The sequence below is a fragment of the Oncorhynchus keta genome, chromosome 35 (genome assembly GCF_023373465.1).
Source record: "Oncorhynchus keta strain PuntledgeMale-10-30-2019 chromosome 35, Oket_V2, whole genome shotgun sequence".
NCBI classification, from domain to species: domain Eukaryota; kingdom Metazoa; phylum Chordata; class Actinopteri; order Salmoniformes; family Salmonidae; genus Oncorhynchus; species Oncorhynchus keta.
This window is the reverse complement of record NC_068455.1, coordinates 58,310,899-58,338,745: the sequence shown is the minus strand read 5'-3', so window position 1 is coordinate 58,338,745 and position 27,847 is coordinate 58,310,899. Positions and strand designations below refer to the sequence as shown.

Sequence of the window (27,847 nt, the reverse complement as noted above, 5' to 3'; positions counted from 1 at the left end):
GGTTGGCTCTGCTGCATACCACGTGACTCACATAATGCGGAAGAAATTGAGCGTGTTGAAGAAAGCTGCAGAGACTCGTTTCAAAACATTTCTGGTTCCATAAAAAAATGTACCTGCTAGTTAAAATGGTTATGACAAGCCGAGCCTAGTAGTTCAGAAAATAGTCAAACCATGACTTAGGGAGGCACATTGTTTACTAGCCAGGCCAGCTGTCGATGATGTTTTGCTGGCAATGAATAATTAGCTAGCTAACGTTTAAAATCACCCTTTGCCGCGCCTGCTAGCTAATTGGAAAGTTTCCCCAAGTGAATGGGGAAATGGACCCTACAACATTTTCAGGTTTGTTGAATTGTTATGTTAATAGTTTTTATTGTCTGTAACGTCGACAAGCCTGACTCTGCCACTCTGGTAAGCTAACGGCTGGACAAATACCAATAGTTAGCTAAAATGTGCAAGGACTGGCAGCCCAATTCTGATCTTGTTTCACTAATTGGTGTTTTGACCAATCAGATGAGCTCTGCAAAAAATCTGAAAAGATGTGGTTGGGCAAAAGATCAGAATTGGGCTGCCTGTCTAAATGCTGCCCGTGAGACTTGACACTCACACTGTACTTTCAAACATATAGCCAATTTGTTTTACAAAGACTGAAATGCCACATGAAAACAGTGAAGTGTACTAACATGAGCTGTCAAAATTCCTCCTCTGGTGACAGGTCCCCATCTCCCTCTATCCTCCCTGCGTCTCCTGGTGCCACCACTACGTCTGATGTCTGCATCCATGTGGCAAGTGGCACAGCAGCGTAACGTGATGCAGTATGGGAAGCTGGAGGAGTTTGTGACTCTGGTGACAGAGATGGTTCCGGAGCTCCTGACGCTCAAGCAGAGGGTCCAACTCATCCTGGGACTGAGAGCGAGGGTGAGACAGGTGGAAGTGTTGAGGGTTAGGAATGGTGTACGCTGTAGGGGTCAGGAGAATAACATTAAAAAAAGTCTACCACTTAAGTATGATGAAAGGGGTTACCTAGTCATTTGCACGACTGAATGTATTCAACCGAGATGTGTCTATCGCGTTTAACCTAACCCCTCTGAATCAGAGACGAGGGATGCTGACAGAAGATCGCTCTCATCACAATTTACTCATCTTCTGTTCACTCATGATCAGTTACATATTTGACTGTTTGTTTCCTCAGTATATAAATTGTTCAGGCAACTATTATTAATGCATACATCTTCTGTGTCAGCTGGTTCTTGAATTGTGTCGTGGTTTGGAGTCTAACCCAGCTGGCTACAAAACTATCCAGCCCCACCTGGACAGAATCCATTCATGCACAACACATAAAGGGGTAAGTAACCTGTAATATGTGTAAAACACACCAGTCTGGTAATGGCAAGTCTACATTACCTAGTTCTCATTGTAGATGGTTGTTTTGTGTGTGATGTACATATTCAGAGCGAAGACAAGGAAGTGGAGGCCTCAAAGGATAACTTTGTGGAGCTGGTCCAAACTCTGCTTGAAGACTCAATGAAGAGGGAACATTTTTTTCAGGTGAGATGGCTAACATATTTATGTCATAAATCCCTCTTTCAAATCAAATTAAAGTTTATTTGTCACGTGCGCCGAATACAACGGGTGTAGACCTTACAGTGAAATGCTTACTTACAGGCTCTAACCAACAGTGCAAAAAAGGTATTAGGTGAACAATAGATAAGAAATAGGGAAAATTTAACAGTAGCGAGGCTACATACAGTAACGAGGCTAGATACTGGCACTGGTTAGTTAGGCTGATTGAGGTAGTATGTAGATATGGTTAAAGGGACTATGCATATATGATGAACAGAGAGTAGCAGTAGCTCAAAAGAGGGGTTGGTGGGTGGTGGGACACAATGCAGATAGCCCGGTTAGCCAATGTGCGTGAGCAGTGGTTGGTAGGCCCAATTGTGGTAGTATGTACATGAATGTATAGTTAAAGTGACTATGCATATATGATAAACAGAGAGGGGGGGTGGTGGTTGCACACAATGCAAATAGTCCAGGTAGCCATTTGATTACCTGTTCTGGAGTCTTATGGCTTGGGGGTAAAAACTGTTGAGAAGCCTTTTTGTCCTAGACTTGGCACTCCGGTACCGCTTGCCATGCGGTAGTAGAGAGAACAGTCTATGACTGGGGTGGCTGGAGTCTTTGAACATTTTTAGGGCCTTCCCCTGGATGGCAGGCAGCTTAGCCCCAGTGATGTACTGGGCCGTACGCACTACCCTCTCTAGTGCCTTGTGGTTTAGAGGCCGAGCAATTACCGTACCAGGCAGTGATGCAATCAGTCAGTATGCACTCAATGTTGCAGCTGTAGAACCTTTTGAGGATCTCAGGACCCATGCCAAGTCTTTCTGGTTTCCTGAGGGGGAATAGGCTTTGTCGTGCCCTCTTCACGACTATCTTGGTGTGTTTGGACCATTCTAGTTTGTTGGTGATGTGGACACCAAGGAACTTACAGCTCTCAACCTGCTCCGTTTACAGCCCTGTCGATGAGAATGGGGTCGTGCTCTGTCCTCCTTTTCCTCTAGTTCACAATCATCTCCTTTGTCTTGGTTACGTTGAGGGATAGGTTGTTATTCTGACACCACATGGCCAGGTCTCTGACCTCCTTCCTATAGGGTGTCTCGTCGTTGTCGGTGATCAGGCCTACCATTGTTGTGTCGTCTGCAAACTTAATGATGGTGTTGGAGTTGTGCCTGGCCATGCAGTTGTGGGTGAACAGGGAGAACAGGAGGGGACTGAGCGTGCACCCCTGGGGGGCTCCAGTGTTGGGGATCAGCGTGGCAGATGTGTTGCTACCTACCCTCACCACCTGGGGGCGGCCCGTCAGGAAATCCAGGATCCAGTTGCAGAGGGAAGTGTTTATCCCAGGATCCTTAGCTTAGTGATGAGCTTTAAGGGTACTAATGATGTTGAACGCTGAGCTGTAATCAATGAATAGCATTCTCACATAGGTGTTCCTTTTGTCCAGGTGGGAATGGGCAGTGTGGAGTGCAATAGAGATTGCATCATCTGTGGACCTGTTTGTGCGGTATGCAAATTATAGGGGGTCTAGGGTTTCTGGGATAATGATGTTGAGCCATTACCAGCCTTTCAAAGCACTTCATGGCTACGGACGTGAGTGCTACGGGTCTGTAGTCATTTAGGCAGGTTGCCCTGGTGTTCTTGGGCACAGGGACTATGGTGGTTGGCTTGAAACCTGTTGGTATTACAGACACAGTCAGGGACATGTTGAAAATGTCAGTGAAGGCACCTGCCAGTTGGTCAGCACATGCCCGGAGCACACGTCCTGGTAATCCGTCTGGCCCTGCAGCCTTGTGAATGTTGACCTGTTTAAAGGTCTTACTCACATCGGCTACGGAGAGCGTGATCACACAGTCGTCCGGAACAGCTGATGCTCTCATGCATGCCTCAGGGTTGCTTGTCTCGAAGCAAGCATAGAAGTGATTTAGCTCGTCTGGTAGGCTCAGGTCACTGGGCAGCTCGCGGCTGTGCTTCCTTTTGTAGTCTGTAATAGCTTGCAGGTCCTGCCACAAGGCGAGCGTCGGAGCCGGTGTAGTACGATTCAATCTTCGTCCTGTAATGATGCTTTGCCTGTTTGATGGTTCGTCGCAGGGCATTGCAGGAGTTCTTATAAGCTTCTGGGTTAGAGTCCTGCACGTTGAAAGCGTCATCTCTACCCTTTAGCTCAGTGCGAATGTTGCCTGTAATCCATGGCCTCTGGTTGGGATAGGTACGTACAGTCACTGTGGGGACGACGTCCTCGATGCACTAATTGATAAATCCAGTGACTGATGTGGTGTACTCCTCAATGCCATCGGAAGAATCCCGGAACATGTTCCAGTCTGTGATAGCAAAACAGTCCTGTAGTTTAGCATCTGCTTCATCTGACCACTTTTTTTACAGACAGAGTCACTGGTGCTTCCTGCTATAATTTTTTTTATTGTAAGCAGTAATCGGGAGGATGGAATTGTGGTCTGATTTACCAAACGGAGGGTGAGGGAGAGCTTTGTACATGTCTCTGTGTGTGGAGTACAGGTGATCTAGAATTATTTTCCCTCTGGTTGCACATTTAACATGTTGTTCGAAATTGGGTAGAACTGATTTAAGTTTCCCTGCATTAAAGTATGACTTTAATAGTATGACTTCATGGCAAATATTGAATATGATTACATTTCTACATATGCCTTGGCTAAAACCACATGACTCTCCCTTCTACCTCTGTGTTAAAGGAGGTGTTCCCTGTACAGTACAGCACTAGGTATGACACAGCACTACAGATACTGGTGTGGCAGTTCTTTGACAGACTGGAGGAGATGATGCCAGTGCCCAGCTTTACACAGGTACTGACTCCATCTCCATCCTATTAGATCATCTAAAATATGTTGACGATCATTTGTACACTTGCTTAAAATGTAGGATTTATTTTCATTTTAAAGGACCCTATTCCATGAATGAATAGGGGTCATGTGGGATTGGACAGCACTGTTCTCTGTTCTGCAGACATACTTATTCTTCTCTTCCTCTCAGACAGCATCCATTCTCAACCTGACCCCTACTGACCTGGAAGAGTGTCAGCAGTCTTTCTCTGATCCTGAGCATCTGAAAACACTGCTGCAGCATCATAGAAATCTGGGGCACCTAAAAAAAGGTTAGGATCCCTCAGGTGATCTATTTGAACTTGTTAACCTCTGGGTGACATACCTGTAGGGGATTCTCCTGAAAGAGAATGTGGAATTATTTGTATTCTCTCTCTGGCTAGGTTTCCATCCAATTGGCGACAGACTTTCATGTGAATATTCAAACATCTGCATAAAGAAAATGTGGTGTTTCCACCAAACTGTGTTAATGTGGATATACAAGTCAGTGGGTGATGATGCAGTGCACACACACTATACTTTTGGTTTTCATGTACCGATTAAACATCTAAAGTTCAATGTGTTTCTATCGCATTTTCAACATCACCGATAGTTTTGTCACAAATGTGCCAGACAACAGCTCGCAGGTGCAGGTAGGCTAGTCTACATGAGAATATTATGCTTAAGAGCAAGGAATATTTGTTTAATGGCAGCTTAACATCGACCATGTCCCCACCTATATTTATTGGAAAGGAGCATCAAGCTCAGCACTGAGCATTTTCATCACCCTGTGAAGTTCATTTATTTAATATGTTGCTTAATAAACTGCATGGTTTCCCGAGTTGTAGTGGGAAGACCACACACCATATCACATGACCAAGTTTACTTCGATTTGGTGGTTACTGTATACATTTTTGTGCATAAAGACATTTCTCCCATAATACATTGTGCACCAAAAACTCCCACCATGTCAAACAAACAAATTATCTGTCCTTTATAAAAAAAAGAGCTGTCCTGATTTTACATTTTATATATGGTATGACTTGCATAAAAATTGTGGATGTAAATGTGGTTTCTCTTCCAGATTTTTTGTTCTATGACTCTGATAACATCCTGTCCACGTTGTCCTTCCTCGCTCCCTCACTGAAGTCTAAACATACCAAAAGAGGCATAGAAGAAGGCACGGTGAAGAACGAGAGCGATGTGAGGAGAAAGGGAGAGAAGGAAGAGGCTGAAGGACCGAAAGAACAGGAGAGTGGTGAGGAGGGACAGCAAGAAGTCAGTGGGGAGGACCAAGATGCCAGTGAGGGAAGTGATGAGGGCGCTGAAAGACTGGAAGAGGCTGGGGAATCCTCTGGGAATTCTGGGCAGCAAAAACAGCCAGCATTAGTGGCCATCAATGGTAAGGAAATTCAGGGTGGAATACATTGCATACATCCATACACTGGCGAACTGAGTTGGTGAAGTTGATTACTTGGTCCAGTATTAGAGTGGGGTCAGTAGTAGGGCTGTTGCGGTGACCGTATTACTGCCACATCGGCTGTCACAAGTCATGAAGGTTCCACGTGACCGCTTAGTCACGGTAATTAGGCTTTTCCAAGCTCTGATGCTGCTGCTGGTCATTAGTAGCCTACCAAACTTGCTATCTGCCTTGTACTCAGCACTCTATTATCCCTCTAATCACCCTGACATCAATGCAAATCTAATCAAAAATCTAATCAAACACTCCATGAGCTCATGTTGCGCAACATTTCTATAGGCTATGTAATTGCTCAAGAAAATAGTGATGGCCTCTACTAAAAAGAGGAGGATCCCATCAGCTTTCTATAGGTTAGGCCTACTATTTTTATTTCTCCACTTTCCTAATATAATGCCAATTGCATATATTCACAACAAGAGTATAGCTTACCTGGCTGGGATGAAAATGAACCACGCGAAAAGCGTTCTCCATTTGCTATTTAAGTGCATAGATGACATGTGCTTTTTCGATACAGGTGCATGATAATGGTCCATTCTAAATCAAAACAAATTTCACACATATATTATTTATTATATGTGAAGACAAGATTAAATCAAGAATATTCTGATGGGTGACAATATTAGCCTATCACTTAACTGACCCTAACTGGCAGACAGAAGCAGCACGTGAGTTTCAAATTTGGGGAAGATAATTTTCACCATTTAAAAATGTATTTTTATAATAAAATCAGTACATGCATAATTTCATTTGCAGTCACTTTTGATAATGGTGTGTTTCTGCTAATGCAACATTCGCGCTTATAGCGTACTACCATGTGCGCATTACTGCGCTTATAATGTGAAGGAATATCCTAATAGCATAGCCACATCAGGACCTAACATAAGGACAACTCGGTATGCTATTCTGTTCTTCTGAAATAGACTACATTTTCTTCATATCATGTTTCTTTAGACCTGTCTAAAATAAACCATGCATTTATTGTGAAGGTGTAGGCTATATTATATGGATTAATAAGACTTTATTTACTTGACAATCATCAGCTGACAATTTTGACCGCCACAGCCCTAGTCGTTAGTCACTTTTATTTGAAGCATTTCTTAATGCACAGCTCCACAAGTTTTGGTCTATTTAGTGCACAGATTCTATAATTGCACAGATTTCTGCATGAATAAAATCTAAATCTTTATATTATCGCCACATCGGCTACTGACAACAATCTGCAATGGAACTTTGAACTCACCAGTCCTTATTTTCACCCTCCTGTGTTTTCTACCTGCAGGACAAGCTAAAGCCAAGCCCCCCCAGTCCCAGGGCTTTTCCTGCTCACAGTGCCAGTTCTCCAACAGGAGATGGCTCACCCTTCAGAAGCACATCAAGAAGAACCATCCAAAGGAGGACAGTGGGATCGTGGACTCTGGAGAAGCTGGAGCTGAGAACAACGTCCTGCCTGTCAGTGAGACAGAAAGCTCCTCGGCCAAGAAGACCAGGAAGAACAGGTACATCTGCTCCCAGTGTGGGAAGGGTCACAAATGTTCATATGAACTGAGACGACACGAAACCGTTCACTCTGAGGTGAAGCCCTTCCATTGTGACCAGTGTGAGAAGAGATACAAAACAAAGGTGGCTCTAAAACAACACCATCGAGTTCACACTGGAGAAAGGCCATATGTTTGCTCACATTGTGGCAGAGGCTTTAGGTCTGCGGGAACTTTACAATCACATGTACGCACCCACACCGGGGAGCGACCTTTTGTCTGTTCTATATGTGGGAAGGGATTTATTCAACATCAAATACTGATAGGTCACCTCCGGTGGCATAGAGGTGAGAAGCCGTTCTTATGTACCGTTTGTGGAAAGAGTTTTAGTACTTCAGGTGCCTTGTTGGTACACTCACGAACACACACGGATGAACGCCCCAAAAGCTGTGAGCATTGTGGGAAGAGGTTTAGAAGATGTTACGATCTCACAATACATCGGCGGATCCACACGGGTGAGCGGCCGTTCTCCTGCACACAGTGCGACAAATGCTTCACGTCCCACAGCGACCTTAGCAGACACATGCGAATTCATACAGGAGAGAAACCTTACCAGTGTAAAATGTGCGATAGGAGATTCACTGAAAGTGGCAACCTGAAAGTACATCAGCGGGTTCATCGGGGAACAGCCACAAATGTACGGGTTTCAGTGTGTAATATCAGTACGGCCCACCACAAGTCACCAAGTGTGGCAAGAAAGAAGGAAAGAAAGAAAGACAATGTTCCACCACTCCTTGTTGGACAGGAGTTGCCGTAGCCACAGTGTATCATGTTCTAAGAACACACATTTTGGAACAACGTTATGATTCCCGGGCCATAAAAATGATATTTTTTATTTCATTTAAAGTTGACTTGCATTGTAATAACTTTCTCATAGTAGCAAGATAATTGGCTATTTTGTGATAGCGAGGCATTTAATGACAGCGTAATATGATTTCTCTTAATATTAATGTCATTGGTTACTTTATTTCTCAAGGTGGTAGCTTTTCAACACCATATATTAGGTAATCACGCATACGTATTCACTGTATCCTGCCCACTCAGTCACTGAAATGAAAGCTTGTCAGTCAAGTAGGGTCAAACATTTCATAACGGATTGATACAGGAGTACTGTTATTGCAGAATTACACAGCAAGGTAATATTACATTTGTGGTGTGGCCCTCTGGACCACATCGAAGACAGAATGTGGCCCCTGAAGAAAATTTGAGTTTGAGACTCCTGGTCTTGAGGGACATTGAGCTCTCTACAGGACTATGTTGGTGAAGATAGTGATGCTCGTTAGATCTATAGTTTGACTAAGGTGATTTGTCTAAACCAGTGATTCCCAACCGGCAAAACTTTTCCTCATCTTGATTAAAAAAATAACACTCACTTATAAACGTGACCTGTGGAATGCACATGGAATTTTGATTTGGGAGCACTCATGCTGGTCAGATAATACATTAAATGGCACATGGTTACATCTGTATCATTTTTTCAAGTCCAGTGCACTTTTTGTATTATTTGGAGGGGTGCGCATCATAAGCAAAGTCATCTATCATTGAAAAAATACAATATATTTTTTTAAAGAACAAGCTAACTACTGATTTTAAGTGTACATATAGGGAAGGGACTCAACTTGTACTGCACTGACTCAGAGGACTGATTGGCTAAAATACATGGATAATAAGATGGTAGTTGGAGCTGTATAGTTAGATTTCAGTGCAGCCTTTGATATTATTGATCATAATGTTATTGAAAATACTCACTTTTGGCTTTATAATCACCTGCTATCACATGGTTGGAGAGTTACTTGTCTATCCAATAGAACTCAGAGTATTCTTCAATGGAAGCTTCTAACATACAGTGGGGAGAACAAGTATTTGATACACTGCCGATTTTGCAGGTTTTCCTTCTTTTATCATAGGTACACTTCAACTGTGAGATGCGGAATCTAAAACAAAAATCCAGAAAATCACATTGTATGATTAAGTAATTAATTTGCATTTTAATTTAATTTGCACTCAGTAAAAGGCACATTACAGACCGCTTGGAGTTTGACAAAAGTCACCTAAAGACTCTCAGACCATGAGAATCAAGATTCTCTGGTCTGATGAAACCAAGATTGAACTCTTTGGCCTGAATGCCAAGCGTCACGTCTGGAGGAAACCTGGCACCATTCCTACGTTGACGCATGGTGGTGGCAGCATTATGCAGTGGGGATGTTTTTCAGCGGCAGGGACTGGGAGACTAATCAGGATCGAGGGAAAGATGAACGGAGCAAAGTACAGAGATCCTTGCTTAAAAACCTGCTCCAGAGTGCTCAGGGCCTCAGACTGGGGCAAAGGTTCAGTTTCCAACAGCACAACAATCCTAAGCACACAGCCAAGACAACACAGGAATCTAGAATCACTTGAATCTCCTTGAGTGGCCCAGCCAGAGCCTGGACTTGAACCTGATCAAACATCTCTGGAGGGACCTGGAAATAGTTGTGCAGCCAGAGCCTGGACTTGAACCTGATCAAACATCTCTGGAGAGACCTGGAAATAGTTGTGCAGCCAGAGCCTGGACTTGAACCTGATCAAACATCTCTGGAGAGACCTGGAAATAGTTGTGCAGCCAGAGCCTGGACTTGAACCTGATCAAACATCTCTGGAGAGACCTGAAAATAGTTGTGCAGCAACACTCCCCGTCCAACCTGACAGAGCTTGAGAAGATCTACAGAGAAGAATGAGAGAAACTCACCGAATAAAGGTGTGTCAGGCTTGTAGCGTCATACCCAAGAAGACTCGGCTGTAATTGCTGCCAAAAGGTACTTCAACAAAGTACCAAGTAAAGGGTCTGAGTACTTACGTAAATGTAATCTTTAAAAAAAAGAAAACGTTTTAGCTGTCGTCATTATGGAGTATTGTGTGTAGTTAGAGGGGAATTAAAAAAAAAAAAAAAAATTGAATAAGGATGTAACGTAACAAAATGTGGAATAAGTCAAGGGGTCTGAATAGTTTCCGAATGCTCTGTACATACGCCACTATGGGTTTCTTCACTACCCAAACCAAAAACAGATTTAATGCACCGCTCAGTTGTGAAGAGCCAGTTCATCGTGGAATGCTCTGCCACCAGTTTAGTGTCTTGTATCACAGCGCCACTCCTCTATAAAGATTTTATGTAACTGTATATGAAGTGTAAATGGTAGTCTCTTGGTGTCTTTCATATATACATATTTGTTGAATTTACTGTATCTTATGTTATTGTCTGCTGTTCTGTACTTTCATGTATTTGTATGTTTTACGTGGACCCCAGGATGCATGTGCAGTAAATATTTGGGATCCTAATTGACTCAACTTTGTCTGTGAAAACCATTAACACAGGTAAGTCTAATTAGGGTTGCTTAGGGAATGAACGGTATATAAATCGGACCTCTCTGAAATGAAAATGAATGGCCCTCCCCTCAGCAAAATATATTTGACCTAAACCCTCTCTGAAACAAGTGAACCTCCCTTATCCCCAAAATAATAATTAAAGGAACTGTTCTTTGTCCTGAAGGCAGGACATTTTATAGCACAGAGGCCTGCGGGCCAGAAGGTTGTGGGTTCACAGACCGTGAACAAGAGTTGGGGTGGAAAGAGCTCCTTTATATTAAAAGCATTGCTTCAATCTATTGTATTTGCAGGTCTAAGAAAAAATCATTTTGTACACATTTCATGTCATTTTACATATTAGCAGTCACTTTTAATACCACACAAATTACACAGTAAATTGTACTCAAATTGAATACAATTGTACTCTACAAAAGATAACATTTGGTCCCAGTCTAAATAGAGTAAAAATTATTACTCTTGTTGCAGAGTTTAATTTTCATATATAACTCTACAAACTGTAATTTACTCCATTTAGAGTAACATGGAAACAACTCTACTGCCAATTCACTCAATATAGAATTTAATATTATCATTCAAGTAGCATTTGTAAAACTGAACTTAACGTCAAATCAGAAGTCAGTATTTAACAAAGCACTTTATTCTTAAATGTAAGACATTTGCAATACATACATTTTAAAATACTGATAATAAAAAAATTGTGAACTGAAATGAAATGTTGGCCTCCATTCACTTTAATACATGTACATATAAAATGCTCAATATTGCAATTCAATGACATGGAGGATTTTGTGAAACTGGCATCTCACATAACAAAAACACTGAAAATAAAATTGTGGCATATGTCCCGCCTGTATTAAAAGTAAATAAAAAAGCCAATATTGCAATTACAATACATCTTGGTTTTAAAGAGCTTACTGTGCAGTTTAGAGTCACAGGAAACCGTATGGGACAATAAACTTCAATCATCACAACTGTAAGACATCTGTATATCAAATGCTTTGTGACAGAAAAGCTCTTTAACATCAACTACATAAGGTCCCTCTGTTGTACACCCAACTCTATATGCATTAAAATGCTCATCAAGACATTGTAGGGCAAAAGTAACCTCATCTTTAACAACAATATGGTGGATTTTCTGAAACTGGCATCTGACAAACAACTGAACGATACATATTTCCATGGTGTTTGGCCCATTTACCACCATGGTGTCAATTGGTACCTGAAGAGTCTCAGCCATCTTACAGCCCACCACATTTTAAATATAACGTTTTACATGGACTGATCATGACTGTTGGTGTTAAGTGTCTGCCAACTGTATGCTATTTGACTTGTTTTTTTGGCAATGTTAGTTACATTTTTTTAAAGCTTTTTTAAGTAAATTATGCATTTCTTCATAGAGCATGCACCAGCTATGCAAAACTGGTCCAATTTTAAGGATACAGTTGAAGTCGGAAGTTTACATACACCTTAAGCTAAATACATTACTCAGTTTCAGCTTTTACTTCTTTCATCACAATCCCAGTGGGTCAGAAGGTTACATACGCTCAATTTGTATATTGGTAGCATTGCCTTTAAATTGTTTAAATTGGGTCAAACAATTTGGGTAGCCTTCCACAAGCTTCCCACAAAAAGTTTGGGTGAATTTTGTCCCGTTCTTCCTGACAAAGCTGGTATAACTGAGACAGGTGTGTAGGCCTCCTTGCTGGCACACGCGTTCTCAGTTCTGCCCACAAGTTTTTTTAATAGGATTGAGGTCAGGGCTTTGATGGCCACTCCAATACATTGACTTTGTTATACTTAAGCCATTTTGCCACAACTTGAAGTATGCTTGGGGTCATTGTCCATTTGCGACCAAGCTTTTTTCCTGACTGATGTCTTTAGATGTTTCAATATATCCACATTTTCCTTTCTCATAATGCCATCTATTTTGTGAGGTGCACCAGTCCCTCCTGCAGCAAAGCACCACCACAACATGATGCTGCCACCCCTGTGCTTCACGGTTGGGATGGTGTTCTTTGGTTTGCAAGTCTCAGTTTTCCTCCAAACATAACTCTGGTCATTATTTCCTCCAGCATCTTCAGAAGGTCCTTTGCTGTTGTTCTGGGATTGATTTGCACTTTTCTCAACAAAGTACGTTCATCTCTAGGAGACAGAACGCATCTCCTTCCTGAGCGATATGACGGCTGCGTGGTCCCATGGTATTTATACTTGCGTACTATTGTTTGTACAGATGAACGTGGTAACTTCAGGCGTTTGGAAAATGCTCCCAAAGATGAACCAGACTTGTGGAGGTCTTCAATTTATCTTGGCTGATTTCTTTTGATTTTCCCATGTCAAGCAAAGAGGCACTGAGGTTGAAGGTAGGCCTTGAAATATAGGTACACCTCCAATTGACTCAAATTATGATCAGAAGCTTCTAAAGCCTTGACATTTTCTGGAATTTTCCAAGCTGTTTAAAGGCACAGTCAATTTAGTGTATGTAAACTTCTGACCCACTGGAATTGTGATAGTGAAATAATCTGTCTATAAACAATTGTTGGAAAAATGACTTGTCATGCACAAAGTAGATGTCCTAACAGTTTGTTAACAAGACATTTGTGGAGTGGTTGAAAAACGAGTTAATGACTCCAACCTAAGTGTATGTAAACTTCCGACTTGTATATGTGGGGTAATGCACCATAAAATGATGCTTCGGTAGCAGCCTCTTTTTTTTAAACAATTGCTTGAATAACCTGTGGTGTTCTGCAATCTAAGTGTTAAAAAAAAAAAAAAAACATTTAATGTAAATACTCTGTCATTGGAGAAAATACAATGGTTTTACTATCTGAAGCAACAGTAAATACCAGTGTAGATAATTTGGACAAGCCAAGTCTCCAAAGATAAGTGGTAGATTGCGAAGTAAACACCAGGACTGGATAGCATTTAACCCCAAGTCATTAGTCCTCTAACTTCACTGCCGGAGGTTTGTTACTTTGCTCCATGTAACCATAGTTAAACCTCTTTATTCTCCTGTCTATTTCATTTGATAATGTGTACTTGTTCAAGTGCAGTATTAGCAGTTTTATTTTGTGCCACTTCCCTCCAAGATATCATGCATAATATCGACAGAAGATTTCACATGTACTGCAAGGAGTTTAGAATGCAAGAACGTTTAACACCCTTCAAAGGGAAGACTGGGATTTGTCTCCTTTTTTGGCAGTGTTCTGCATGAAGTGCTCGAGTTCACATAACTATCTTGGGTGAATCTTCATCAAATTCAGTCTGAAAGTCCTTTCTCAGCAAGACAAAAGCGGCAACAATATCTGGCACTGAATGATTCAACAAAACCAAATTATTATTTTATTTCACCTTTATTTAACCAGGTAGGCTAGTTGAGAACAAGTTCTCATTTGCAACTGCGACCTGGCCAAGATAAAGCGTAGCAATTCGACACTTACAACACAGAGTTACACTTGGGAATAAACAAAAACAGTCAATAATACAGTAGAACAAAAGAAAACAGTCTATACAGTGAGTGCAAATGAGGTAAGTTTAAGGAAATAAATAGGCCATGGTGGCGAAGTAATTACAATATAGCAATTAAACACTGGAATGGTAGATTGGCATAAGATGAAAGTGCAGGTAGAGATACTGGGGTGCAAAGGAGCAAAATAAATAAATGCCAGTATGGGGATGAGGTAGGTAGATGGGATGTTTACAGATGGGCTATGTACATGTGCAGTGATCTGTAAGCTGCTCTGACAGCTGGTGCTTAAAGCTAGTGAGGGAGATGTGAGGTACCAAAGACAAAACAGGCAAGAGAGTTACAATGTATTGCGGGTTGAAGGCTTTCCATGGCGCTCTCCAGATGCTGGTCCCAGTCTGACACAAGAACTTCATTAGTTTGCTATTAAAATTAATCACGGTTCGCAAACAGTTTGTCAATTTAAATTACAGCTACATATGATCTTACAATTTGTCCATAATCTTAAAAGTAGATTAGGAATGGGGTGAGAACAGTCAACTGTAACTTCACCTTGATAAACTTCACAATGTGGTTACTGGTGTGTCTGGCTGATATTTTTCCAGGTCTCTTGTGGCCATGAGGTGACGGTGGTATAAGGTGGACAGGGACCAAAATGGAGGACATGTCACTGTCCCATCCTGAAAGTACAAATTTTCACAAGTTACATCATTCCATTTTGCTTTAAAAAAATAATGCTCCCTTCCATTAGTACAATACTTTTATTCCAGCATACGATTTTCCACTTCTGTTGTGGATTCAGCATCTTGAACCAGGTCTTGCAGGTCGCCTGTCTGTGTGAGGCCACGGCTTTGGTCAATAACTTTCTGCTTGGAGTAGGCCACTTCTCCAGGAACATTGCAGAGGTTGAATCACTAAATTATTGCTCAATCTGCAGACAAGATGGAATAAGTCAAGATAGAAAAGTAAACATTATGGTCTAGCACTATCGTCATGTAATATATCAGTACTAATCAGACTGTTGTAGAACAGAAAACAACTGTCCTGACAGTTAAGGCAAGGCAGTCTAAGATCCACATACCATTCCTGCTATGTCTTTGGATTGCTGTGAATATTTCAGAGGACTTCACTGGGTCATGAACCATCTTTTGGCAATAGGCGAACATCTGCTTCATCAGCTGTATGCTTCATCAGTGCAATGGCCTCAACACAGGCTTTCTGTTGTTGGGCAGTTTCTCTGTGAAGGGATCTCGACAGCTTTTGGACCACCTGTAACATGGTGAAACTTTTACAGATTACTGGGTTTGTCTGCTCTATACAAGTATACAATATTGTGTCATAAGATATAAAACAAGGCTCGGAAACTCTACAAGGATGGCCATGCATGCAGTTGTCACCAGATAAAGTAGGAATAGGGCAAAGTACGAGAGTCATGTTATTAATTGTCCAAAGCAGGGATGGAGAGAGCTTGAAATAGGCTGCAGTGGGTTTGCTGGGCAATGCATATGCCGAACATGTAACCACAGTAATGGTGGCCAGTAAATCAACGAATAAAAATGTAATATTGACAAATTAAGCAGACATTGTAGACCTTTAATGTCAGACACTTTCATTCAAATGAGTGAAACATTTCAGTGTTGACTTTCTCTTTATCCCTGGTTGATGTACATTTCAGAGCCTCTTCAGTGTGGATGGGGTATAGCATATATTTTCAACAACAAAGACAGCACTTCCAGTTTGTGTTCTTCACTCTGAACTCTTGTCTTCAGTCCTAGGGACAGCACATTGAACCACTGTTGGCATGCAAAACATCAAATCTAAAACAAAGCGTAACACTGCATTGATATTATTTATAACGTATAACGAATTAGCCATCCATTGTGTTATCAAAAATTGTCTTACATGCCGTCACTGTTGTCAAAAGATTATAAACGTGTTAAATAAAGTTACTAACCCAGTCAGTCTTTGGGCCACATCCAGGTTATTTATCGGTGACACACAAGGAGCAGGTGTTGGCTTTGTTGAACTCAAATCATAGGCATGAACTGAACATATGGCTGTCCCACACAACTACATACAAATTAAGAATTTACATTGACTTTGAATTCAAATGTCTTTACATACCAGACATTTTTAGTATATCCTCAGCCATTTAGTTTCGCAGTTGTTCCATGTGCTTTTGTGAAGGTTCTATATCAATTTGGGAGGGGAAGTTCTGTGCAACTTCCTTGGCCATCTATACCAAAAAATAAAAGAGTTTTTGACCTAATTGTCACACAGCAGTTATATTTTCAATAATGAATGGTTAGCTATCAAACCTGCATTAAAGACCCCGCAGCTGAAGGTGTCCTGCTGCATGGTGAGTTTTCCCCTCCTTTCCACTTTGTCCACCCAGTCGTCTTTTCCATGGCAGGATTGTCTCATTTTGAAGTACTATTTTTATGTAAACATAATGAAATTCTGATTAGTTATAGGCAAATGAATACACAGGCCAAATTTGTATGCTGTTTTCCTTATCACTATAATCTAGTAGAGGTAATTTCCTTTATGCCCCATGCTACACACAGCCTAAATTATAGGCACTGAACCATTTACAGGACAATAATACAAGTGGCACATAGGATCCAACCCTATCACAGAGTGAATAAATGTAGAGCGTTTGTAGACTTTAAGAATAAAATTAAGATGTACCCCCGTTTTTCCTATAGGTTTATGCGTGCCTCCAGTGGTTTACTTTTCATGATAGATTATGGATACACTGCGATACGTCTCTCCGCCCTAATAACGGGAGAGTCATTGTCCACAAAGTGGCACGGCGGGCGGTCTAGTTTCCGCCTATCCTTTCTTTGGATTGGTGGATACATCTCATTATTATAATAATTTTTTGAATATTTGGTTGTTGACGTCAACCGCCTGTATTCAATGTCGAGAGAGACGCGGCGAGACTTGCCACACACATACCTACTTGTTAATAAAATTAAGGAAGTTTCCTTTAAAATTATTCATAAATATTATCCTGTCAACCACTATATGTAGAAGTTTAAGGAAAACAAATTCAAATTGCTCCTTTTGTAATGACCACCCAGAAACAACGTTGCATCTTTTTTGGCATTGTATGCATGTAAGAAAACTGTGGCAAGACATCAGTAGGTTTATAATTGAACACATTTCTGAAGATTTTACACTATTGTGGAGAGATGTACTGTTTGGATTCTTTACATACAATAGAAATAAGCTGAAACATTTATGTAATTAATTTCATTCTTTTGACCAAATTTCATATACACAAATGTACATTTACAAACAGAAAACCACATTTTCGTACCCTACAAAAAGAAATTGAACTGTATTTTAAAAGCTCTAACAAAAAAGCTGTTAGAATTGTATGTATATGCATGTCCCTTAAGATCCTTGTGTAATTGTAATGTGATATTGTACCCCCTAGCTCGATTATCCATTGTTTAATCTATGTATGTATGCTCGTGTTCCCTCATGTGCTTTGTGTATTGATTTGTTGTTAAAAAAATAATTTTAAAAACTCCGAAAGTGGTTTCTCAACGTTTCCTTGATTTCACGTGTCCTACTTATCAGTCCACTTATAATTTACGCAGTACCGAACGTCTATTTGATCAATAAACATCACGTAGAAAATAAACCAAGCATTTTTTTGTTTACCAAATTCGACACTTATTGCGAAACAACGCCACCTGCTGCTGGAGGGAGACCTTTTCCGCCGAGTTGGGCCTCTGTCGTGGTGAAGAAAAGCTGCAGATTAGTTTCAAAACATTTCTGGTTGCAGATAAAAAGTACTTACCTTGTTTAACGGTTGTGACAAGTCGAACTTAGTAGTTTAGAAAACAGTAAAACCCTGTCTTTGGGCGAAATATTGTTTACTAGCCAAGCCAGCTAAACATTGTGTTGTTGGCAATGCATAGCTAACGTTAGCTAGCTGACGTTTAAACCCACATTTTGCCGCGTTGCAGCACCTGCTAACCATTTGGAAAGTTGCCCCAAGTGAGTGGGGAAATGTATCCCACGTCAACATTTTCAGGTTTGTTGAATGTTAATACTTTTTGTCTCGCCAAATATTACCGTGACACTTTTTTTGATAAGCGGGGGGGAATGCAAGTAACCAGCGAGCTACTGTAATGTACCCAAGGACTTGCAGTCTGGCTGAGTTTAGATTCTGATATTTAACTAATTGTTCTTTTGACCAATCAGTTCAGCTCTAAAAAAAAAAAGATCTGACGTGTAAGGATCTGATTTAAATTTGTCAAAAGACCAATTAGTGGAAAAAATATCAGAATTGGACAGGGTCGTGTAAACAAATCTTCCCAGCGTGAAGTAGTTCCCTGTATTTGATTGTGTTGTGACATTATGTTGTAACATTTCTCACACCGTGAAAATGTTCGCAGTTCCTGAATCGCATGTGCATCTCTTTTGGGGATGGCCGAGGGCGTGCGGATGTTTCTCACCCTGCGAGCGAAATTAACGACTTTAAAAGCTAGGTTTTTGCCAAAGTAGAAACAACCGTTTCCGATCTCCACAAGTTACTTTGACATTGTTCAAAGATGTTATTGATAACCAAATGTATTGAGCTAGATATGGCATTCCGTGCATCACATGATCAACTAGCTAATTTACCTTTACTCGCTGTCTCTCACGTTACCCAAAGCCAACAGTACAGTGGTCGCCTCTGATGGAGCAATCATTGTCGAAAGTAAATATGCTTATTCGTGGTAAAGGAATATCAACTGTCAAAACTACCACCAAATCTTTTGTATAACTAACCCATGGGAGTGTAATACCTCAAATAATCCGTTTTTGCTGTCATTTGTCACGTGAGGGACCTCTGGCGTAATGTGGAACGTACAACTCGACTGCGTTACGAGTTTTGTCTCCAAAATATTGCCAAGGAGAAAGCAAGTCCTTGATGTCATTTATGGCCATATGCGTAACTAATAGGTTGATAAGACTGAGCGTTAAATATTTGATGAAACAGATTTTATTTCAGGGTATGAGGGGGACAATACATTACAGGCTATCCAAAATAACTATTCAACCCACACTAAAACTTAGATCATACATGGAAATCATACATTCTGTGTACTTCCAACCATTTTGGGTACATGTATCAAACTCATTCCAGGGAGGACAGCGTCACGTCCTTGAACTTAACTGATGAAATAAGGTCACTAGGTCACTAATTAGTAAGCCATGCCCCACACCTGGTTGTCTAGTTTCCCCAAGTGAGTGGGGAAATGGACCCTAAATAGGTTTGTTGAATTGTTATGTTAATGCTTTTGATTGTCTGTAACATCGACAAGCCTGACGCAGCTACTTCTTTGGTAAGCTAAAGGCTGGGGAAATGCAAATACTGTAGCTCGCTAATGGTTGCAAGTACTGGCGGTCCATGGCAGTATTTAGACAGGCAGCCCAATTCTGATATTTTTTTCACTCATTTGTCTTTTGACCAATCAAATCAGCTCTGAAAAAGTTCTGATGTGATTGGTCAAAAGATCAGAATTGGGCTGCCTGTCTAAACGCTGACCATGAGACTGACATTCAACAGTGTAGGTTCAAACATATAGCCTAATTGTTTACAAAGACTCAAATGCCACACGAAGACAGTTCGTGTCAGTACACTCCACTGTTTAACTTCCTCCTCTGGTGACAGGTCCTCATCTCCCTCTATCCTCCTTGCGTCTCCTGGTGCCACCACTACATCTGATGTCACCACTACATCTGATGTCTGCATCCATGTGGCAAGTGGCTCAGCAGCGTAACGTGATGCAGTATGGGAAGCTGGAGGAGTTTGTGACTCTGGTGACGGAGATGGTTCCGGAGCTCCTGACGCTCAAGCAGAGGGTCCAACTCATCCTGGGACTGAGAGCGAGGGTGAGACAGGTGGAAGTGTTGAATGTTTGGGAATGGTGTAGGGTTGGGGGAATAATTTGAGAAACGTCTATCACTAAAGTATAATGTGGGCCATTGGGTGATATTCAGACCTTTGTTTGCCCCTGGATCTCACAGTTATCAGTTACACTCGTTATCAGTTACATATTTGACTCTTCAGTTTGTGTTTCCTCAGTATATACATTGAACAAAAAATGTAAATGAAACGTGCAACAATTTCAAAGATTTTGCTGAGTTACAGTTCATAGAAGGAAATCAGTCAATTGAAATACATTCATTAGACCCTAATCTATCGATTTCACATTACTGGGAATACAGATATGCATCTGTTGGTCACAGATACCTTTAAAAAAAACGGTATGGGCGTAGATCATAAAACCTGTCAGTATCTAGTGTGACCACCATGCAGTGCCACACCTCCTTCTCATAGAGTACAATCAACATCCTGATCAAGTCTGTGGAATGTTGACCCACTCCTCTTCGATGACTGTGCGAAGTTGCTGGATATTGGCAGGAACTGAAACACTCTGTCGTACACGTCGATCCAGAGCCTCCCAAACATGCTCAGTTGGTGACATATCTGGCATTTTCAGCTTCCCAGAATTGTGTACCGATCCTTCTGACATGGGGCTGTGCATTGTCATGCTGAAATATGAGGTGATGGCGGTGGATGAATGACACGACAATGGGCCTCGGGATCTCGGCATGGTATCTGTACATTCCGTGAAGAGCACACTTCTCCAGCGTGCCAGTGGCCATCGAAGGTGAGCATTTGGCCACTGAAGTCGGTTATGATGCCAAACTGCAGTCAGGTCAAGACCCTGTTGAGGATGACGAAGACTCATATGAGCTTCCCTGAGATGGTTTCTGAAAGTCTGTGCAGAAATTCTTGGTTCAGCAAACCCACTGTTTCATCAGCTTTCCTGGTAGCTGGTCTAGTTTAAACAGTCCTGCCAATAATTTACTTACTTAGTGCATCAAACACGATTTAGACCTTGTTTATGGAAAAGTGTTTATAACTATATTTCATGGTTGCAACTTGCTGAGAATTGTCCAGTGTTCCTATACTCTAGTCGATGATCCCGCAGGTGAAGAAGATGGATATGGGGGTCCTGGGCTGGCCTGGTTACACGTGGTCTGCGGTTGTGAGGCCGGACGGACGTACTGCCAAATTCTCTAAAACGACATTAGAGGTGGCTTATGTTAAAAGGATGAACATTCAATTCTCTGACAACAGCTCTGGTGGACATTCCTGCAATCAGCACGCCAATTGCACACTCACTCAACTTGAGACATCTGTGGCATTGTGTTGTGTGACAAAGCAACACATTTTAGTGTGGCCTTTTATTGTCCCACCACAAGATGCACCTGTGTAATGATCATGCTGTTTAATCAGCTTCTTGAAATGCCACACCTGTCAGGTGGATGGATTATCTTGGCAAAGGAGAAATGCTCACTAACAGGAGATAAACAAATTTGAGAAAAATATGTTTTTTGTGCGTGTGGAACATTTCTGGTATCTTTTATTTCTGCTCATGAAAAATGGGACCAACACTTTACGTGTTGCTTTTTATATTTTTGGTCAGTAATAATTTGTTCATAGCTATAACAGTATATGCCTCCTGTTTCAGCTGGTTCTTGAATTGTGTTGTGGTGTGGAGTCTAACCCAGCTGGCTACAAAACCATCCAGCCCCACCTGGACAGAATCCATTCATGCACAACACGTAAAGGGGTAAGTAACCTGAAATACCAGTCTATTAATGGCAAGTCTGCTTTACCTATTTCTCATTGTAGATGGTTACAGTTGTTTTGTGTGTGATTGACTTATTCAGAGCAACGACAGATATGTGGAGGCCTCAAATGATAACTTTATGGATCTCGTCCAAACTCTGCTAGAAGACTCAACAAAGAGGCAAAAAATTTTTCAGGTGAGATAATATTTCACATCTAGATGTTACAAATCCCACCTTCTAAGGACTAGAACAGGGATGGGCAACTCAATTGTAATTTTTTTGTCAAATCAGTCCGGGTCTGAACTTACTGTTCAGATTTAAAATAGTAGAAATACACAAGGTGCAATTTCGAAATTGGGTTGTTCATTAACAGATTTTCTCTTACGTCATTCACTGATAGACACTCAATTAGCCCATGTCAGTTAACATTTTTTTAGTGGCCAGCTACCTAAACTTGGTAATAATGGTCCAATTACCACCTGAGGGGCACCCATTGATTGTGTTAGTCAGTCTCACCCAGATATCTTATTAAAAACTGCAAACATTTCTCTCCATCCTATGACAAAATGTGTTGAATTGCACAAAATTAAATCTAAAATAAAGAAAAAAATGTCTCCCTGCTGTCAGCGGGTGGCTGCTAAAATGTTTTGCTCAAAATGTGGTTGTTGGGGTATGCACATGTGGGTACGCAGACTCGCAAGCAACTGCGGCCCCTGATGAGTTCAGATTTTTAGTTTCCCCCACCCCCATTAATCCCTCGACTAGAATGACCCCAAGGCGAATATTGAATACGTTTAAATTTCTACATGTGCCTTGGCTAAAACCACATGACTCTCCCTTCTACCTCTGTGTTAAAGGAAGGGTTCCCTGTACAGTACAGCACTAGGTATGACACAGCACTACAGATACTGGTGTGGCAGTTCTTTGACAGACTGGAGGAGATGATGCCAGTGCTCAGCTTTACACTGGTACTGACTCCATCTCCATCCTATTAGATCATCTAAAACATGTTGATGTTCATTTGTATACTTGACAACCTTCCATGAATGAATAAACATCGATAAGTGTCAACTGGGTAGGGGCTAGGGGTCATGTGGGATTGGACAGCACTTTTCTCTGTTCTGCAGACATACTTATTCTTCTCTCCCTCTCAGACAGCATCCATTCTCAACCTGACCCCTACTGACCTGGAAGAGTGTCAGCAGTCTTTCTCTGATCCTGAGCATCTGAAAACACTGCTGCAGCATCATAGAAATCTGGGGCACCTAAAAAAAGGTTAGGATCCCTCAGGTGATCTATTTGAACTTGTTAACCTCTGGGTGAAATACCCGTAGGGGATTCTCCTGAAAGAGAATTTGGAATTATTTGTATTCTCTCTCTTTTCAAGATCTTTTCTTCTATGACTCTGATACCATCCTGTCCACGTTGTCCTGCCTTGCTCCCTCGCTGAAGTCTAAACAGACCAAAAGAGGCAGAGAAAAAGGCACGGTGACGAACGAGAGCGATGTGAGGAGAAAGGGAGAGAATGACAAGGCTCAAGGACTGAAAGAACAGGAGAGTGGAGAGGAGGGACAGCAATAAGTCAAGTGGGGAGGATGTATACGCCAATGAGGGAAGTGATGAGGGCGCTGAAAGACTGGAAGAGGCCGGGGAATCCTCTGGGAACTCTGGGCAGCAGAAACAGCCATCATTAGTAGGCATCAATGGTAAGGAAATTCAGGGCAGAATACATTGCATACACTGGCGAACTGAGTTGAAGTTTGAGTAGCAGAGCCTGGTTGTTTGTAGTGTTGTCAAGATACCAGCATTTTGACTTTGATACCAGGTTTATTGTCATGATACTCAATACAAAAATGATACCACGGGCAAAAAAATAAGGCATATATTAGCCAGTCACAGAATTGTACTTTATCTAGATAAACTCAGGTACTGCTTTGTTCAATCATTGGGCATCTTTTGAGTTCAATATCATTACATTAGAATCTTTTTACGGTAGCATTTTTCAGAGACTCAATTTCTAACTACAGTACATAACAACATAATGGCAGTCATTTATTTGAATAATAAATCTTGATTTGATAATCTGAGTAAATCCAGATTTATCCTAGGCCTTTTCACAATACAGGTGAATGTATATTCAATAGGAGTGTGTGCATGCATTGAGTTATTGAGCCTGTTTTGACTGATTTCATGGGGCTCCATTTGACTAACAATCTGTTTCCCTTCCATTTGGGACTTATTTTATTGTACTGATCAACAACATTTGCATAGAAGTAGCTTATTTTATTAAAGTGCGCTCTGTCTCTTTAGCCAGTAATGACGCATTTACGAGGCGGAGCCCTATTCACACAGTCAGTTTGCGGAGGCAATAGATAATATTTGGGAGAGACGTGATAGAGAGACCGAATAAGTAAATTAATAATGTTTTTTGGTGGCATTTAGCTTTTAAATCAGCCACATTTTGCATATTATCACAAAGGGTAGTGAATTCATGTTGGCTTCAGCTGTAAACTAGCAAGGAAAGTTAGCCTACAAAGCTGGAAGCTACCAGTATCATCTTGCATTATAAAGTGTTTTAGCCTGTATGGACATTGTTTTGAGAACCATAATTAACAGTTTCAACATTTCTGCATGTCGTGTCGCATTATTCAAGTGTGTTAACTTCTGTACAGCATGATAAGGGGGACATCGTCTGTGCTGATATACTTTTTTGTATTTATATTATTATTTAATTTTTTACTTTTTACCCCTTTTCTACCCAATTGGTAGTTCGTCTTGTCCCATCGCTGCACCTCCCATACGGACTCGGGAGAGGCGACGGTCGAGAGCCATGCATCCTCCGAAACAAGACCTTGCCAAGCCGCACAGCTTCTTGACACACTGCTCGCGGCACCAATGTGTCGGAGGAATCACTGCAACTGGCGACACGAGTCAGTGTGCATGTGCCCGGCCCGCCACATGTAGTCGCTCGAGCTTGATGGGACAAGGACATCCCAGCCGGCCAAACCCTCCCCTAACCCGGATGACGCCGGGAAAATTGTGCGACGCCTCTAGCACTGCGATGCAGTTCCTTTGACCGCTGCGCCACTCGGGAGGCTCTTGCGCTGATAGACTTGATCCATGTGACACGTTTGACAGAAGTACCAAAAGTAACAAATTCTAATACCAAACAATATTTTCATGTTCTAGTATCGGAAAAGGTACAAAAGTTTCGGTATACCGGGCAACACTAGTTGTTAGTCGAACTTATTTTAAAGTAACACTTAATTTTTCAGGAATTTCTTATTCCACTCCATAACTCCACTAGTTTAGATCAATTTAGATCAGATTCTATAATTGCACAACAGATTTCGGCATTGGATAAAATACTAATCTTTATATTATTGCCTCATCGACCACTGACAACAATCTGCAATGGAACTTTGAACTCAGCAGCCCTTATTTCACCCTCCTGTGTTTTCTACCTGCAGGACAAGCTAAAGCCAAGCCCCCCCAGTCCCAGGGCTTTTCCTGCTCACAGTGCCAGTTCTCCAAAAGGAGATGGCTCAACCTTCAGAAGCACATCAAGAAGAACCATCCAAAGGAGGACAGTGGGATCGTGGACTCTGGAGAAGCTGGAGCTGAGAACAACGTCCTGCCTGTCAGTGAGACAGAAAGCTCCTCGGCCAAGAAGACCAGGAAGAACAGGTACATCTGCTCCCAGTGTGGGAAGGGTCACAAATGTTCATATGAACAACCTTTTGTCTGTTCTATATGTGGGAAGGGATTTATTCAACATGAAATACTGATAGGTCACCTCCGGTGGCATAGAGGGGAGCGGCCGTTCTCCTGCACACAGTGCGACAAATGCTTCACGTCCCACAGCGACCTTAGCAGACACATGCGAATTCATACAGGAGAGAAATCTTAGCAGTGTAGAATGTGCGATAGGAGAAACTGTCAGCTGCAACCTGAAAATTTCAGTGTGTAATATCAGGACGGCCCACCATAAGTCACCAAGTGTGTCAAGAAGGAAAGAAAGAAATACAAAATTCCACCGCTCCTCATTGGACAGGAATTGCAGTAACCACAGTGTATCCATGTTCTAAGAACACACATTATATTGTAACAGCGTTATGTTTCCCATTCATAACGAGAATTGTTATTTCATAAGAACAAGTTATTACTTACATCGTAATAACATCTTTCTCATAGTAGCAAGATAATTGGCTGTTTTGTAATACTGAGTCATTTAATGACAGCGTAATTGGATTTTTATCGTAATATTGATGTTATTAGTTACTTTGTTTCTCTAGGTGGTATCTTTTCAACACTGTATATTAGGTAATCACACAAACATATTCACTGTATCCTCCCCACTAACAGTCACTGAAATGAAAGCTAGGCTGTTAGTCAGGGAGCATCAATTGTTTTTTAAAACATATTTATACAGTTTGTGTAATTAGACAAGGCAATATACTACATTTGCAGTGTGGCCTCTGGACCTCAGTGAAGACAGAATGTGGCCCCCGAACAAAATGAGTTTGAGTTCTGTACAGGACTACGGTGGTGAAGATAGTGATGCTCGGTTTTGTTCTAGTTTATGACTATGGTAAGGTCCTTGACTAAACCACCTTATCATATCTTGTCTCATCAAATCAACAGGTACACCTGCTCCCAGTGTGGGAAAGGTTTCAGAAACCTCTGTGACCCGAGACGACATGAAAGCGTTCACTCTGAAGCCAGGCCGTTCCATTGTGACCAGTGTGAGAAGAGATACAAAACGAAGGGATGTCTAAAACAGCACCAGAAAGTTCACCAGGCGAATCGCATTGAAGAAAGGACATACTTTTGCTCACATTGTGGCAGGGGCTTTAGGAAGCGAGTTCATTGAGAAAAAGTCTTAAGTTGTCCGAAAGTTCTTGAGGGACGTTGTGCTCTGTACAGCAGGGTTCCCCGACTGGCGGACCGGATTTAGATTTTCATTGTTGGACATAAGACTGTAAAAACACCAGGAAATCATCTATTGGTTTTCATTTCTGAAATATATTCCCAAGTACTGCCACGCATAATAGACAGACATTGTATAGAAATAATAATAATTGATTGGATTTATATAGCACTTTTCTGCTAACTGAGGTACTCAACGTACTTTACATAGTAGGCGGAAACTCGCCTCATCCACTATCAATGTGCAGCACCCACCTCAGTGATGCACAGTGACCATTTTTATGCCAAAACTCTACCCCACACATCGGCTATCAGGTGGAGAGGTGAGTAGTGATATATTCCATTTAGGAATGAGGGGGATGATTCAGTGGCCATGATGGAATGTGGTCAACATCCATACTCTTACAATAAGCACCATGGGATTTTGAAAGACCACGGAGAGTCACGACACCCATTTTAACGTGTCATCCAAAAGAAGGCACCCTTCACAGGACAATGTTCCCAAATGTAATCAAGATTTGACATTTTTGTTTTAGTCAAATATCTGTTTAGGCATCTTGCGGTCATTTTGCAGTATAAAACCATTTTATTATGTTCCGGCCCAGGACCATCCGCTCCAGAAAGAAATTGGCCCGGGCTGAATCTAATTGATGATCTCTGCATGACACATTATGAAGGCTGTCATAATTGTTGAGGATTCCTAGAAAAGTTTTTGTATAGATTTTGTGTATATGACTATTCCTCTTGTTAATAAAGAACACATTATTATGAGCAGCAATGGGACAGAACACTTTGTCTCTATTTACTTATTAAAGAACTGCTAATTAGAACATACAACCAACCACACACTGGTTACATTTACTCCTAATTCACCTGCAACTATGATAAATAACATTCTTATTCTGGAGGCCTCAGTCTATATCCCACTACCATTACATTATATTCTGTATAGGAAACCAGTTACAATGTTTATTTAAATGCTCACACGCCTTCCATGAAAATACCCTAGGAAAGTGACCGCCTTGTAGTTTAACTTTTTGAA

At 41.3% G+C, this 27,847-nt stretch overlaps 1 protein-coding gene and 3 long non-coding RNA genes across 8 annotated transcripts; 2 read left to right on the top strand and 2 right to left on the bottom strand.

The window, feature by feature from the left end:
* Positions 1-19: 19 nt before the first annotated feature.
* On the top strand, positions 20-27,579 carry LOC118368718 (zinc finger protein with KRAB and SCAN domains 8-like). Of its 3 annotated transcripts, none has more exons than XM_052497172.1 (9): positions 20-339; positions 713-915; positions 1,241-1,342; positions 1,450-1,545; positions 4,263-4,373; positions 4,561-4,681; positions 5,473-5,790; positions 25,347-25,563; positions 26,521-27,579. In XM_052497172.1, the coding sequence occupies exons 1-9, from the start codon at positions 318-320 to the stop codon at positions 26,747-26,749; spliced, it is 1,419 nt and encodes a 472-aa protein (XP_052353132.1). In that variant the 5' UTR covers positions 20-317; the 3' UTR covers positions 26,750-27,579. The 3 variants fall into 3 exon arrangements, with proteins under 3 accessions (XP_052353132.1, XP_052353131.1, XP_035608936.1); XM_052497171.1 differs by lacking the exon at positions 25,347-25,563 and adding an exon at positions 7,148-7,364 and having other exon boundaries at positions 22-339; XM_035753043.2 differs by lacking the exons at positions 25,347-25,563; positions 26,521-27,579 and adding an exon at positions 7,148-10,557 and having other exon boundaries at positions 22-339.
* On the bottom strand, positions 14,090-15,679 carry LOC127916013 (uncharacterized). Its single transcript, XR_008093209.1, has 3 exons — positions 15,308-15,679; positions 14,986-15,157; positions 14,090-14,906 (listed from the first exon to the last, which is right to left on the bottom strand). It is a non-coding gene; the product is annotated as an uncharacterized LOC127916013 (long non-coding RNA).
* LOC118368756 (uncharacterized) lies at positions 15,926-19,129 on the bottom strand. 3 transcript variants are annotated; one of them, XR_004822416.2, is made up of 4 exons: positions 18,871-19,129; positions 17,902-17,972; positions 16,545-16,659; positions 15,926-16,462 (listed from the first exon to the last, which is right to left on the bottom strand). It is a non-coding gene; the product is annotated as an uncharacterized LOC118368756 (long non-coding RNA). The 3 variants fall into 3 exon arrangements; XR_004822418.2 differs by lacking the exon at positions 17,902-17,972; XR_008093208.1 differs by lacking the exon at positions 18,871-19,129 and having other exon boundaries at positions 17,902-18,096.
* On the top strand, positions 20,090-23,290 carry LOC118368737 (uncharacterized). Its single transcript, XR_008093207.1, has 5 exons — positions 20,090-20,124; positions 21,774-21,879; positions 21,978-22,071; positions 23,031-23,151; positions 23,264-23,290. It is a non-coding gene; the product is annotated as an uncharacterized LOC118368737 (long non-coding RNA).
* Positions 27,580-27,847: the final 268 nt, after the last annotated feature.

What these genes read in the sequence shown, in the direction of transcription:
- LOC118368718 (XM_035753043.2), top strand. Translation starts at nt 318, where the DNA reads ATGGACCCTACAACATTTTCAG. An exon ending in GGACCCTACAACATTTTCAG is followed by an intron (nt 340 to 712) that starts GTTTGTTGAATT and finishes CTCTGGTGACAG; the next exon opens with GTCCCCATCTCCCTCTATCC. An exon ending in AGCATTAGTGGCCATCAATG is followed by an intron (nt 5,791 to 7,147) that starts GTAAGGAAATTC and finishes TTCTACCTGCAG; the next exon opens with GACAAGCTAAAGCCAAGCCC.